The sequence below is a fragment of the Xenopus laevis genome, chromosome 9_10S (genome assembly GCF_017654675.1).
Source record: "Xenopus laevis strain J_2021 chromosome 9_10S, Xenopus_laevis_v10.1, whole genome shotgun sequence".
NCBI classification, from domain to species: Eukaryota; Metazoa; Chordata; class Amphibia; order Anura; family Pipidae; genus Xenopus; species Xenopus laevis.
The window spans coordinates 77,658,671-77,672,042 of NC_054388.1; the positions used below are offsets into that span (position 1 = coordinate 77,658,671).

The window sequence follows — 13,372 nt, forward strand, 5'->3', positions numbered from 1 at the left end:
TCAAATTAACAAAATTTTTGCACAGCCAGTTTTTCACATTTGATGTAATTTCATACAACTAAATACTACTTTACTCTTTGTTCAGAAAACACCCCGGTACTCAGATGTTCCTGGGAAATGACACACCACTGTTATCTTTTTTTGTTGAAAGTGGAGTAAATTATTATGCAGGCTGAGCGGGGTTCCCAAACTTTTTCAAATGAATGTATGTAAAAGGATATATAATCTTTTATCCAGAATGTTTTGGGTCTAGGATTTCTGGATAAGGGATCACCATACCTTAAGTCTGCTAAAAATATCATTTAAACATTAAATAAACCCAATAGGATTGCTTTGCCAATATGGATTCATGTACCCGAGTTACCATCAAGTACAAGGTACCGATTTTATAAGTACAGAGAAAACTAGAAAACTTATAATGGACTTTGTGACGGCCTTCCCGTAGACTTGAGTTTAACTTTACAAATTAGAAAGCACTACTGTTGGCTAAATATAAAAATCCCCCTTAAATTAGAAAAGTATAAAAAGAAAAGCATTGCTGAGTTTCACTTCTGATATTACATTTAATTGGAGGGTATTTTTTTACATTTTATTAACAAATATACCAAATCCGTGATTTTAAACTGTATTTTAATAGAAAACCAAGGGATAAAACGAATGATTTTTTCCAAAGGCCTTAAATTACATTATTACAGTAGAAAATACAGGAGGTAGAGGGTAAAAAAAATGGAGGAATATTGAATTTAGACAGCTTTTTGCGACTTAAAACTTTTTTTTTTTTTTTTAGAAAAGAACTGCAGCTGACTGTAGTAATTAGGAAGGAAAAAAAAAAAAAAAGTGATGAAAGCCCTTATATCATGCTTGATATAGGAGGTAGGATGTAACAATCAGGACACGTAATGGCATAATGGAACATGACAGTTTATCTACAGCTCCTGTGTTTGCTTACTGACAATAATACAATTCAATCACCCTCTTCAGTCTCTGATTCCGATTCTGGGGAGAAAAAAAACAAAAAAAGAAAAGTTTTCAGCAGGTTATAGGAATCACAGATACTGACTAATATGTAGTCTTTAGTTTAGAAGGAGATGTCCATGCCAATTTTAACCCTCTTCGCATTGATGGAATTTTTTTTTTCAGTATTTTCAATTAGTACATCAGTATACAAGCTCAATTAGATTCCCCAAATAAGCACACATATAATTGCATTAATACACAACTTCTGTTCAGCTCTCCCCACTAGTGAGGGGCGAATTTCTTCTGTTTTGGTTCAGCGGAAAATTCCCACAAAACGGCGAAAAATTTGCGAAACTAACGCCGTCAAATTGTTTTTTTGACTCCGGCAAAAATTCTGAAGCCAATTTCGCAAATTAGCCGGCGGCAAAACGTGAAAATTTGCTGTGAATTCGCGCCTGGCGAATAAATTCGGCCATCACTACTCCCCACAGATTCCACTTGCTTGAAAGCAGAAGGGTTTATTCCTCACTGAATCCACCACCTTTGGAGAGTGAGAAAAACACCTCTGTGGCTTTCATGCAAATCTGTCTGCAATCTCTAGATCCCTTTTAAGGGCAGTAACAGGTGGCTGGGGAAAAGCAATATAGAAGTTGGCGTTTTTTACAAAAAGGTTGCAGAATTTTTAATTCAAGTACATTAAACAGATTTGAAAGGGGAACCTGTAATATTTTTTTTTACACACAAAATAGTGCTGAAAATTCTATGCTTTCGTTTAAAGCATAAAACATTGCTAGAGACTTGTCCAAGCCAAACATATTTAGGAACCAGAAAGTAACCTGTAAATATTTTTTTGTATAAGATAGAAATGTAAAATATTGGCCTCAATCAGCAATTTCACACAGGAAATTCTGTCTGCTGATGTTTTGGGACGCAACTAAGAATGCAGTGAGCTCAGAGAATCTCTCTAGAGAGCCAAAATATTATGTTTAATTCGGTGGCAAATCAATTTACATAAGACAAACACATAGTTTAATTTTAAAAACAAATTGGTTGGTAGCCTTCCCCTGAAAGATTCAGCCAAAAATTGCTCTTGAACGTATGATAAATATTGCATTTGGGCACTGCAGCTGTGTTTAATGGGACACTGTCATGGGAAAACGTGTTTATTTTCATATGCATCAGTTAATAGCGCTGCTCCAGCAAACTACTGCACTGAAATCCATTTTTCAAAAAAGCAAACCGATTTTGTTTATATTTAACTTTGAAATCTGAGATAGGACTAGACATATTCTCAGTTTCCCAGGTGCCCCCCGTCATGTGACTTGTGCGCTCATAAACTTCAGTCAGTCTTTGCCGCTGCACTGCAAATCTGAGTTCCTTCACGTCCTATACATCAGCACATTACGGGGTTAACTCCCCCCTCCCCACAAGTAGGACGAGCACGGACCAATAGCCTTTAAGTATGCGCCTCCTCCCCCACCAACCCGTGTTTTTTTCGTCCTACCTGCCTGCAGGTAGGGAGCAGAGGACTGAAGATCAGGATGCCGGAGCCTGAGAGCTCTGAAGACCGCAGGGGGAACTACCGAACAGGTAGCGTTCTTCCTAAGGTTGCGGCTGCAAGTCCGTGGAATGGAGGGGGCGCATGTGCAGTAGCGCTTCTTCCGGGTTTGCGCACGCCGGTGACGTCATCAGAACCGGCAAGTTTAAAAATCCATTCATTGCAGGGCGCAATGCCCTTTTGCAGTTAAAGAAATCGACGGTGTTGTTCTGCCTGGGGCTGCAGCCACCTGCAAAGCATACTGAGGTACTGTGAGTAGCCTGTGCAGCTTTGTTTCATTGTACTATCCTGCTCTCTCTCTCTCTTTCTCTCATCTCTCAGTGGGTGATAAAGAGGTCTGGCAAGGAGATGTTGTTTGTTTGTTTTTAGATGTCCAGCCAAATGGAGCAAGCCAAGGGGAAAAGAACATCGAAGTCTAAACATCTTGCCTGTAGAGAGTGTCAGACCCCGCTCCCGGATGCATATCCTAGGGGTCGCTGTGAGAATTGCCTTGCTAAAGAGGATCCTCTTCCTGGTCAGCCAGAGCAAGCTATGGAGTGGTTTAAAGATATGCTCCAGAATACTTTTTTGGAGTTCAAAGAATCCCTCCTTAAGGATATTCCTAAACCATCGACTCCTGATACTCCCTCGTCTGTTGGGGAAGGTGATTTTTTTGTGATTGATGAAGCTGTTTCTTCTTCAGATGAAGAGATAATTGACACGTCCCTCTTTCAAGTGGATAATGTCTCTAGGCTGATCAAGGCTGTTAAGGGAGCAATTGAAGCTCAAGAAGGGAAAGTGATTGATATGGATAAGTCTCAGGAATCCGTTAAGAAAGGTAAAGCTTTTCCATTACATCCTGTTATTAAGGACCTAATCCAGTTTGAATGGAAGACGCCTGATAAAGCACCAATCTTAAATAAAAGATTTAAGTCTCTGTTCCCAATTGACGATGAAGCAAAGTCTTGGGAAGCTCCCCCAGTGGTGGATGTGGCAGTTGCGCGGCTCTCAAAGAGAACTACAATTCCAGTGGAAGATGGTTCAGGATTGAGAGACGCGATGGATCGTAAAGCTGAATGCTCTTTGAGACGCATTTATTCTTCTGCCTCGGCCCAATGCAAGCCATTGGTTGCCGCCTCGACCGTCTCCAGAGCTATGAGAAACTGGTTGACCCAGTTGGAGGATGATATCGAGAATAAGGTCTCAAGAGAATCACTTCTTAAGTCAATGAATGTGATTAAATTATCATCCGAGTTTTTGTGTGACTCATCAATTGAGTCTCTGAAATTGGCGTCTAGGACCATGGCCCTTTCCACCTCAGCGAGAAGAGCGATATGGCTGAAGCCTTGGGTAGCAGATAATACCTCTAAGATTAATCTGTGCAATATGCCCTTTGAACCGGGCCACCTTTTTGGCTCAAAATTAGACAGTCTTATGGAGAAGATGTCTGATGATAAAGGTAAGACTCTGCCCCAGGATAGGCAGAGGTCTAGGTGGAGAGGTTCCTTTTTTCGTCGGCAAAAGAGGTCTCCAGCAAGGGCAAGACAGCCAAGATTTAGTGAGAAGGAAAAAGAAAAGAATCAGCTCAGGTCTCAGACTGGATCAAGGGCTAATAGGGGAAAGAACAGATCTTTCCCTTCAGGCCGAAAGTGGGATTTCTGATGCCAGAAGTTTTCAGGTGGGAGGAAGGCTGACTTTTTTTCTTCGACACTGGCAGGATCTAATATCGGATCTATGGGTTCTAGACCTGATCAGGGAAGGATACAAGGTCGAATCTCACCAATTCCCTCCTGCAAGATATCTTCCCACTCCCAAAAATGTTTCTATTCAAAAACAAAGAGCTTTAGAAGAAGCAATTCATTCTTTTTGCGTCAAAAAGGTGCTCGAAAAAGTTCCACCTTTGGAGGAAGGATCAGGCACTTATTCTATTGTTTTTTTGGTGCCAAAAACAGACGGGTCTTTTCGAACAGTTATAGACCTCAGATTTGTCAATCGCTTCATCCGGAAAAAACGCTTCAGGATGGAAACCATAAGATCGGTTCTTCAGATTCTGGAGCCCGGAGATTACCTTGCCACAGTAGACCTCAAAGATGCGTATCTCCACATACCCATGTTTCCGGGTCACAGGAAATTTCTGAGGATAGCTGTGTATCTTCAGGATCTGCTTCATCATTTCCAGTTTCGGGTGTTGCCGTTTGGGATCACGTCAGCCCCGAGAATATTCACGAAGGTGGTAGCTTCAGTTGCGGCTGTGCTGAGACAGGAGGGCATACATGTCGTACCATATCTGGACGACTGGCTGTTCAAGGCGGTTTCTGCGTCTCTCCTTCACAAACACTTGACAAGAGCTTTAGAGATCCTGCAGCATCTTGGATGGTTAATCAACAAAGAGAAATCATCTCTTCTTCCATCCAGACAGAAGCAATTCTTGGGAATGTGTCTCAACACAGAAACTATGTATGTCACGCTGACTCCTCAGAGGATTCACAACACGAAGAATCAGATAATACACCTCATGAGGCCATATCCAGTCTCCTTGAGACAGATGATGAAGGTATTAGGTCTGATGGCGTCATCAATAGAAGCTGTCCCATGGGCGAGATTACACATGTGTCCTCTTCAACAAGAAGTTCTACTTCACTGGGACAGGACAGAAGAGTCATTAGATTCCACTTGGATAATTTCCCAGGACACTGTGAATGCTCTCGAATGGTGGCTCCAGACACAGATTTTTCAGAGGACTCTCAATCCTGGAACCGGAATGGAACTTAGTAACAACGGACGCATCGGCCTTGGGCTGGGGAGCTCATATGAAGAATCATTCAGCCCAGGGTGTGTGGGATGCCATGGAAAAATCTCTCTCATCCAACTTCAGAGAGATGAGAGCTGTTTTCAATGCCCTAATGTTTTTCGCAGAGCTCATCAAAGGCAAAGCTATCAGGATACAGTCCGACAACTCAATTGTTGTATCGTATCTGAATCGTCAAGGGGGAACAAAATCCCATATTCTTCTCAAAGAATCTCAAAGAATTCTTTTATGGGCCGAGAACAATCTATTAGCCATATCAGCAATCCACATCAAGGGGGAAGACAATATTCTGGCAGACCGTCTGAGCAGACTAAGGTTGGATCCCAAGGAATGGTCCTTGAAAGAAGATATTTTTCTGAAGTTGATGTGCCTTTGGGGCACTCCGGAAGTGGACCTAATGGCAACCAGGAAGAACACCAAGCTTCCCAGATTCTGCTCTCTAGTCCAGCAGGACCAACCTTGGGTTCTGGATGCGATGACAATCAGCTGGAGATTCAGACTAGCTTACATCTTCCCCCCAATTCCTATGATCAACAGGGTAATCCGGAAGATTCGCCAGGATCAGGCATCTGTAATAATAGTTCTTCCCTACTGGCCGAAGAGAGTCTGGTTTTCCCAGGTCATGAAGATGTGCCACGGGAATTACTGGGTTCTTCCCCAGGTGAAAGATTTGATCTCTCAAGACCAGGCACTTCAACCGGATTTAACAAGCCTGAGGCTCACTGCCTGGAGGTTGACAGGCCCTTATTAACATCATCTGGACTATCTGAAAGAGTAATTAGTACTCTTCTTCATTCCAGGAAGAGTTATACTTCAAAAGCCTATTCTAGGACAGTCAAGGTTTTTAAGGAATGGTGCCTCAGAGAAAATGTAAATGTGGATTCTCCTACAATTAAGGATATACTAGACTTCCTCCAACGAGGACTAGACAAGAATTTAAGACCTGGGACACTCAAGGTGCAGATCTCGGCAATCTCAGCTTATTTAGGCATCCGTTTGTCCACTGTACCTCTAATTCAGAGGTTTATGAAGGCAGCACAAAAATTAAGACCATTGGTCCGAGACCCGGTTCCTCAATGGGACTTGAACACGGTCTTAGAGGGGTTATGTGATCCTCCCTTCGAGCCTTTGGATAGGATTGATTTAAAGCACCTCTCTTTCAAGGCGGTTTTTCTGACGGCGATAACTTCGGCGAGAAGGGTTAGTGAAATTCAGGCTTTAGGAGCTAAAGAACCTTATCTGCAATTCTATCCAGATCAAGTTGTACTCAGAACGCTTCCTGATTTCTCACTCAAAGTGCCGTCTAGGATCAATATAAGCCAAGAAATTAGGCTTCCGTCTTTCTGTTCTGAACCAGTGACAGAGGAAGAACTGAGGTATAATTCCTTAGATGTCTGCAGGGTGATAAAGAGGCACCTTTCTCAAACAGAATCATTTAGGAGATCCGAACATCTCTTTGTTGCTATGTCGGGGAAGAATAAAGGCCTGGCGGTATCAAAGTTAACCCTATCTAGATGGATAAAAGATGCTATTCAGACTTGTTATATAGCTGCAAAATTGTCTCCTCCAATTTTCATTAAGGCTCATTCGACAAGGGCAACGGCAACGTCTTGGGCAGAACGTCTTCTTGTTCCACCAGAGAAAATTTGTAAAGCAGCGACGTGGTCAAGCCTACAAACATTCTCCAAGCATTATAGGCTGGATGTGGATGCTTTGCAGGAAGCAGCTTTTGGTAGAGCAGTGCTCCAAACTGTTCTTCAAGGGAATTGATGTGATTATCCCACCCTATTACTTGCTATATCCCGTAATGTGATGATGTATAGGACGTGAAGGAAAAACGAAATTTAACTTACCGTAATTTCCTTTTCCTTCAAGTCCATACAGCAGCACTTTTTTTGCCCACCCTAATAAATATTACATGCAGTTGTGTGTGTACTTTTTTATAACACGGGTTGGTGGGGGAGGAGGCGCATACTTAAAGGCTATTGGTCCGTGCTCGTCCTACTTGTGGGGAGGGGGGAGTTAACCCCGTAATGTGCTGCTGTATGGACTTGAAGGAAAAGGAAATTACGGTAAGTTAAATTTCGTTTTTATATCACCCCCCTCCCAGAAGCCCATCAACAGAACAATGTGAAGGTAACCAGATAACAGATCCCTGGTAGATCTAAGAACAGCACTCAATAGTAAAAATCCATGTCCTGCTGCAACACCGTCAGTTACATTGAGTAGGAGAGAAAAGAGCCTGCCTGAAAGCAGTTCCATTCTAAAGTGCTGGCTCTTTCTGAAAGCACATGACCAGGCAAAGCGACCTGAGATGTGAGCCTACACACCAATATTACAACTAAAAAAAATGTTTTAGTTGAAATTAAATTTGACATGATAGAGTGAATCATTTGCAGTGTAAACAGTGTAATTTAGAAATAAAAACTACACCATAAAAATCATGACAGAATTCCCTGGGTCATTTGACTGGCAACAAAATTCTCTTCCGAAATACTCTGCTGGTAAGGAAACCATTAAACTGAATAAATAGCATGTTTAGGTCTGGCAGAACAAAAAAGTTGGCATAGAATTTTACCTTCTTCTGCATTTTTAAGCCATTCAACAAATTTTTTCATTTGCTCCAGGAACACACTTTTCCCTTTTGCAACATGTGCATCTTTGTACCACTTCAGAATGGGCTCTTCACTCAGGACTTCAGCTGAAAGACATTAGAAGGATTGAGAGACTGGATCTAAAAATGGAAGGAAAAAAAAAGCACACAAACCCCCCCCCCCCCAACAATGAAGGTGGTTATTTCAAAACTAGGTTACATTTACCTGTATACTTCCATTCCTATTTTCTGATTAGCACCAATGGCATTCATTAGCCAAATCATTTCCTAGGCTGGGGAAACCAGTCATCTCTAACAATGGTTGATACAAAATGTATCTTCTGTGCCACTACCACTACACAAAGCAGCCAACATATTTCACAGGGCTTTATAGATTAAATGTTCAGACACTGAACCACAAATTTTCTTAAAGCACAATTGAGCAAGTCCATCAGTATGGTTTTTTTTTTTAGACTGTGATTTTTAATATTATTTGAAAACAAGATTGGTCAGCTATCGTGCTCTGGGCATTTTGAAGTGTACTAAATAAAAAGACTTAATAGGTAGCATCAGTTGTAGGCATTAAATCCCTAACTTTTCCAATGATGGGAGAGGCACTTAGGGAAATCAAACCCCAAAATAAGCATGGCTCAAATTAAAGAGTGCAGTCCATGTCTACATTAACAGTGAAACCAAAAAGATACTCACCTTTATAAAAGAGCACTACTATTTTCTGGAAGGATTTCATGAAATGAATGTTGTCATAACAATACTCCTGAATTTTCAGCATCAAAGTCAGTTCTGACTGACCTTGTGTAGTAAAGGCAGCAAGGAGAGGGCTGTATTGCTAAAAAAAAAAAAAAGTATATGTTATATATAAAGAATGCTCTAAAAATGTGTCAAAAAAAATTAAATGGTCATATATAACATAAAACAAATAGGGTTGGAGATGACGTCTCAGCATCCCTTGCCATCTAGTGGGAAGATCTGCCTTATCCTTCATTTGCCAGCCACAGGCAATACTGTGTAAACATGTTAAATTTTGGCAAATTAGCAGATTAGCAAGCTCAGCAACATACTAACTATCCAAAAGTGGCCCAGTATTATGAACTTTGTATTGCAGTGTTACAGTGAGAGCTGCATTTTCCAGTCATCCCTAGCTGTACACTTGCATCTGCACAGCAGAGTAAAGGGATGACTTGAAAAGACAAGTAAAATAGCAGCTGGTGGGCTGGTTCATTTTTTTCTGAAAGTGTCGACCCAGGGGAAAAAAAAACCTGATGCTATGTACACAACTGCAACCTCTTGCACTCTCAATCGGATTATCAGAACAGTCCATCACTGCATAAGAAGTTATAGCAGATTGTACAGAGTATACAGTATATACATTACCCAAAGTGCTAAATACTACTTTGTACTCTAATCCAGCATTGAGTTTATGCACTCATTTTACCCACTGCAAATTAGATAAGTGCAATATCAAACTGTACCTTCAAGTGTTTGATGGCTTGCTCTGTAACAAGCTCCTCCTTTTTGTTCCATTCCACGCAGCTCATTACACTGGACCATAGGATACCAATAACAGTTTGCTCAGAAATATTGTTTTTCTTCATTTCATCCTTCACGTACATGCTTATCTGTTTGAATAAACCATATTTAAAAGGCAAGATAAAATTAATATATACTATAAGCAGACACGGGCCTTCAAGACACATTAAAGAGGAAGATGTAAAGCAACTTAGATATAACAGTGGTACAGTACATCACCCCAGAGAGCCATTGCTAAGATTTTCCATGTTGCGGGCCAATTATACCCTATTGTAGAGTGGACTATAATAAAACAAGTATGTCATACAAATAAGTCTTTTAAAATCATTAAAGTATTATTGAGCACATTGAGTATTATTGAAAATTAAGAATTTCTCTGTCGTCTCAGGGGGACACAGGGAACAGCTGGGGTTAAGCTCCACCCTCCGGAGGCAGGACACTTGTATGAATAATCAAAAGGGGCGTGACCTAGGGACTGGCTTAACCCTGATGCTACGCCAACCTATTCAGTTTTTAAGTGTCCTGCTAGGAGGCTGGACATTTCCTCTTCAGGAAGAAAAGAAGATTTTACAGACCAGCTCAGGCTGGCAACAAGGGGTCTCCCAGGAACAGGGCTACCTGTCTCCGTAGGAGAGACCTCCCTCGTGGGAATACATACCGGGGTCTTAACCTAGCCCTCTGGCTATATCGACCACCCATACATCCCTGCTCCTGATAAGGATGCAGAAGGTTTGGCCGGTGTGTGTGTGAGGTGATGTGTACTCTTCCCTATAATATATATTTTTTTTATATAAGCGCTGCTTGTTGGGGTTTGCCTGTCGTTTCCCCCGCCCTCCTCCTCCTCAGTACCTCTACAGTGGCCTTCTGCTACTGTTCGTGTTCCCTAGACTCTGTCCTTAATGTACAGGCCCTCTCTAGCCTGGGTTCCGGAGGAGGTGAAAGAGAGGTGTGGGAGCAGCATCTCCCTCCTCCCTGTTACGGCCAGCCGTTTGTGCGCACTGAGCTACACGCAGGGTGCGTTCCAGGCGCCATTTTGATTGTTCGCGCGCCTAGGTGGAACGCATCCCTCAGTTCAGCGTCGGCTGCGTTCCAGGCGCCATTTTGATCTGTCGCGCCGCATTACAAGCGCGACGCCTGCACTTGTACAGGGTTCCGGCTTACAGGCTAAAGCAGACGCTTCTCACTCCTCACACATAGTTACTTGTTAGGAGTTTTCTCCACATAACAGCAGCAACATTTGACCGAGTGCACCATAAATTTGCCAGGGTCAGCTTCATCCCTCACACCTACCTAACCTGCTCAGTGAGTACCTCAGACACTGCCATGGCAGAAGGTAAGTCAGGGGGTTTATTCCCTAGACCGGGGGGAGAGCAGCAGTGGCAGCAGCACAGGTCACTTATTTTATGTGTACTAAGTGCAATGCAAAAATCCCAGGGGGTCAGGGTGAGCCTCTCTGCAGACCTTGTTCAGGGGGGCAGGGAGTTGCTCCAATTCCAGGGGTTTCATCCAATCCTACGGATTCTCAGACTGGGATTTCCAATTAGAGGACCCATCTCCAGATGAGGTAGCTGGAACTTCTTCAGACCCGCCAGCTCCACTCTGGGCTATCCAGCTGTCTCGATCACTGGCATCCCTACAGAGTTTAGCCTCCATCGCAAATAATTTGGGTAAAGCTTTAGCCAAGCTGGGTCAGAAATCCAGTGGGAAACGCAAACGAGTAGACACTTCAAGGGTTGAAGTTAGTAACCTTACTCCCTCAGACGCCTCATCAGCGGAAGCCGACTCATCCCAGTCAGAGGGTGAACTACCTCTATCCGATGTGTCTTCTGGGGAGGAAGAGGATTAATGCGAAGACCATAAGGGTCGTGAGCCACAACACGACATTGATAGTATCATTAAGGGAGTACTAGAGGTCCTCAAGGTTACTCCCTCAGAACAGCAACCTCAGACTGCTAGCTTATTCAAAAGACAGCAAAGGTCCGCCACAGTCTTCCCTTCTCATGATCAACTCCTCACCATCATACAAGAGGAGTGAAACTCTCCAGAACGAAAATTCCAGGCGACCCGTAAATTCTCCAAGTCCTATCCCTTTTCCAGCGAATTGGTGGACAAGTGGTGCATGCCACCAACAGTTGATGCTCCAGTGTCCAGATTATCGAAGGCCACAGCACTACCAGTCACCGACTCGGCAGCTTTTAAAGATCCATCTGACAGACGTCTAGAGGGATTTTTGAGGTCTCTGTACTCATCCACAGGTTCTACTCTTCGGCCGGTACTAGCCTCTTCCTGGGTGGCAAGGGCCATACAAACATGGGCCGATTCCCTAATCAAAGACATTCAACACGGAGTCTCTAGATCGGAACTTCTTGCCACGGCACAGTCGATAGCGGAGTCTTCCGCTTACTTATGTGACGCTACCTTGGATGCGGCCCAGATTACTGCCCGCACCTCAGCTCTCTCGGTAGCCGCCCGCAGAACCCTCTGGCTTAAGAGTTGGACAGCGGACATCAGTTCAAAGAAGTCATTAATCTCACTTCCTTTCAAGGGGCAGCGACTTTTTGGTGAAGAATTAGAAAAAATCATATCACAGGCTACGGGGGGAAAAAGTACATTTCTACCCCAGAGCAAAAGCAAGACCAATCCCTCCTACAGACGCGGAAAATTTTTTCGTGGCCAAAGTGGACGTTACAACAGACGCAGTAGTCCTCCCCAACGTTCCCACTTTAGATCAAAGAACAGTGACAAGGGACGTTCTACATGGAAGACCAACAAGTTTCACAACAAGCCCACAACTGACAAGTCCACATCAGGTTGACGGGGCATCCCCTCCGGAGTCACAGCATCCGATAGGGGGCAGGTTGCTTCAATTCCGGGAGGTGTGGAACCGATATTCATCAGACAGTTGGGTAAACTAAATAATTTCAGAGGGCTACCATTTGGATTTTTCTTCTCTCCCCCCCAGAAAATTCCTTATGTCAAGAATCCCGGTCAATCCAGCCAAGGCTCAAGCCTTTTTGGAATGCATATCCAACATGGAACAGAGCAGAGTAATTGTTCCCGTGCCCCCGCTGGAGAAATTCTCCAGGTTTTACTCCAATCTATTCCTAGTACCCAAGAGGGACGGATCCTTCAGACCTGTTCTCGATCTGAAATTCCTCAACAAGCACATACGGTCAGTACGATTCAAAATGGAGACCCTGCGCTCTGTGATTCGAGGAATGGAACCAGAACAATTATTGATGTCCCTAGACATCAAGGATGCGTACCTTCATGTGCCGATATGGCAACCTCATCATCGTTTCCTGAGATTTGCCTTCAAGAACCTCCACTACCAGTTCGTAGCCCTCCCCTTCGGCTTATCATCGGCCCCTCGGGTATTCACCAAGCTCATGGCGGTTACGGCTGCCTCCTTGCGACTTCAGGGTGTTTCAGTGACACCCTACTTGGACGACCTTCTTCTGAAGTCCAGAACATTGGAGAAGGGCAGAGCAGATCTTCGGACGGCGATCCGATTACTCCAAGACTTTGGCTGGACAATCAACTGGGAGAAGTCCAGCCACCAGATGACATTCCTGGGTCTAGAGTTCAACACCCTCACACAACGGGTGACCTTACCTTTGGACAAGCAGTTGAGGATCAGAGACCAAGTTTCCAAACTATCTCTCATCCAGAATCCAACTACACAAATGGCCATGAGGGTCCTGGGATCCATGGTTTCGGTCATGGAAGCAGTCCCATTCGCACAGATTCATTTACGCCCTCTCCTGTCGGGATGGAAAAGGGGTCCTCTTTCCCAGGGGCTGGGGAGCAACATGGGACAATCTATCCGTGCAGCGTACATGGTCCCTCCCAGAATCCAAGCTTCACATAAACATACTGGAGCTTCGGGCAGTGCGACTGGCTCTTCATCACTGGTCAAGCCGTTTGC

The 13,372-nt window shown here is 43.6% G+C and overlaps 1 protein-coding gene across 1 annotated transcript in view; it reads right to left on the reverse strand.

The window, feature by feature from the left end:
- Positions 1 to 613: 613 nt before the first annotated feature.
- The window catches only part of bzw1.S (basic leucine zipper and W2 domains 1 S homeolog), a 31,217-nt gene continuing 18,458 nt past the window's right edge, over positions 614 to 13,372 (reverse strand). The window contains exons 9-12 of the mRNA XM_018238991.2: positions 9,387 to 9,533; positions 8,605 to 8,743; positions 7,882 to 8,004; positions 614 to 996 (exon numbers count right to left, since the gene is read on the reverse strand). Of these exons, the coding sequence (XP_018094480.1) occupies positions 965 to 996; positions 7,882 to 8,004; positions 8,605 to 8,743; positions 9,387 to 9,533 (441 nt within the window). The 3' untranslated portion in view covers positions 614 to 964. The remainder of the gene's footprint in view (positions 997 to 7,881; positions 8,005 to 8,604; positions 8,744 to 9,386; positions 9,534 to 13,372) is intronic.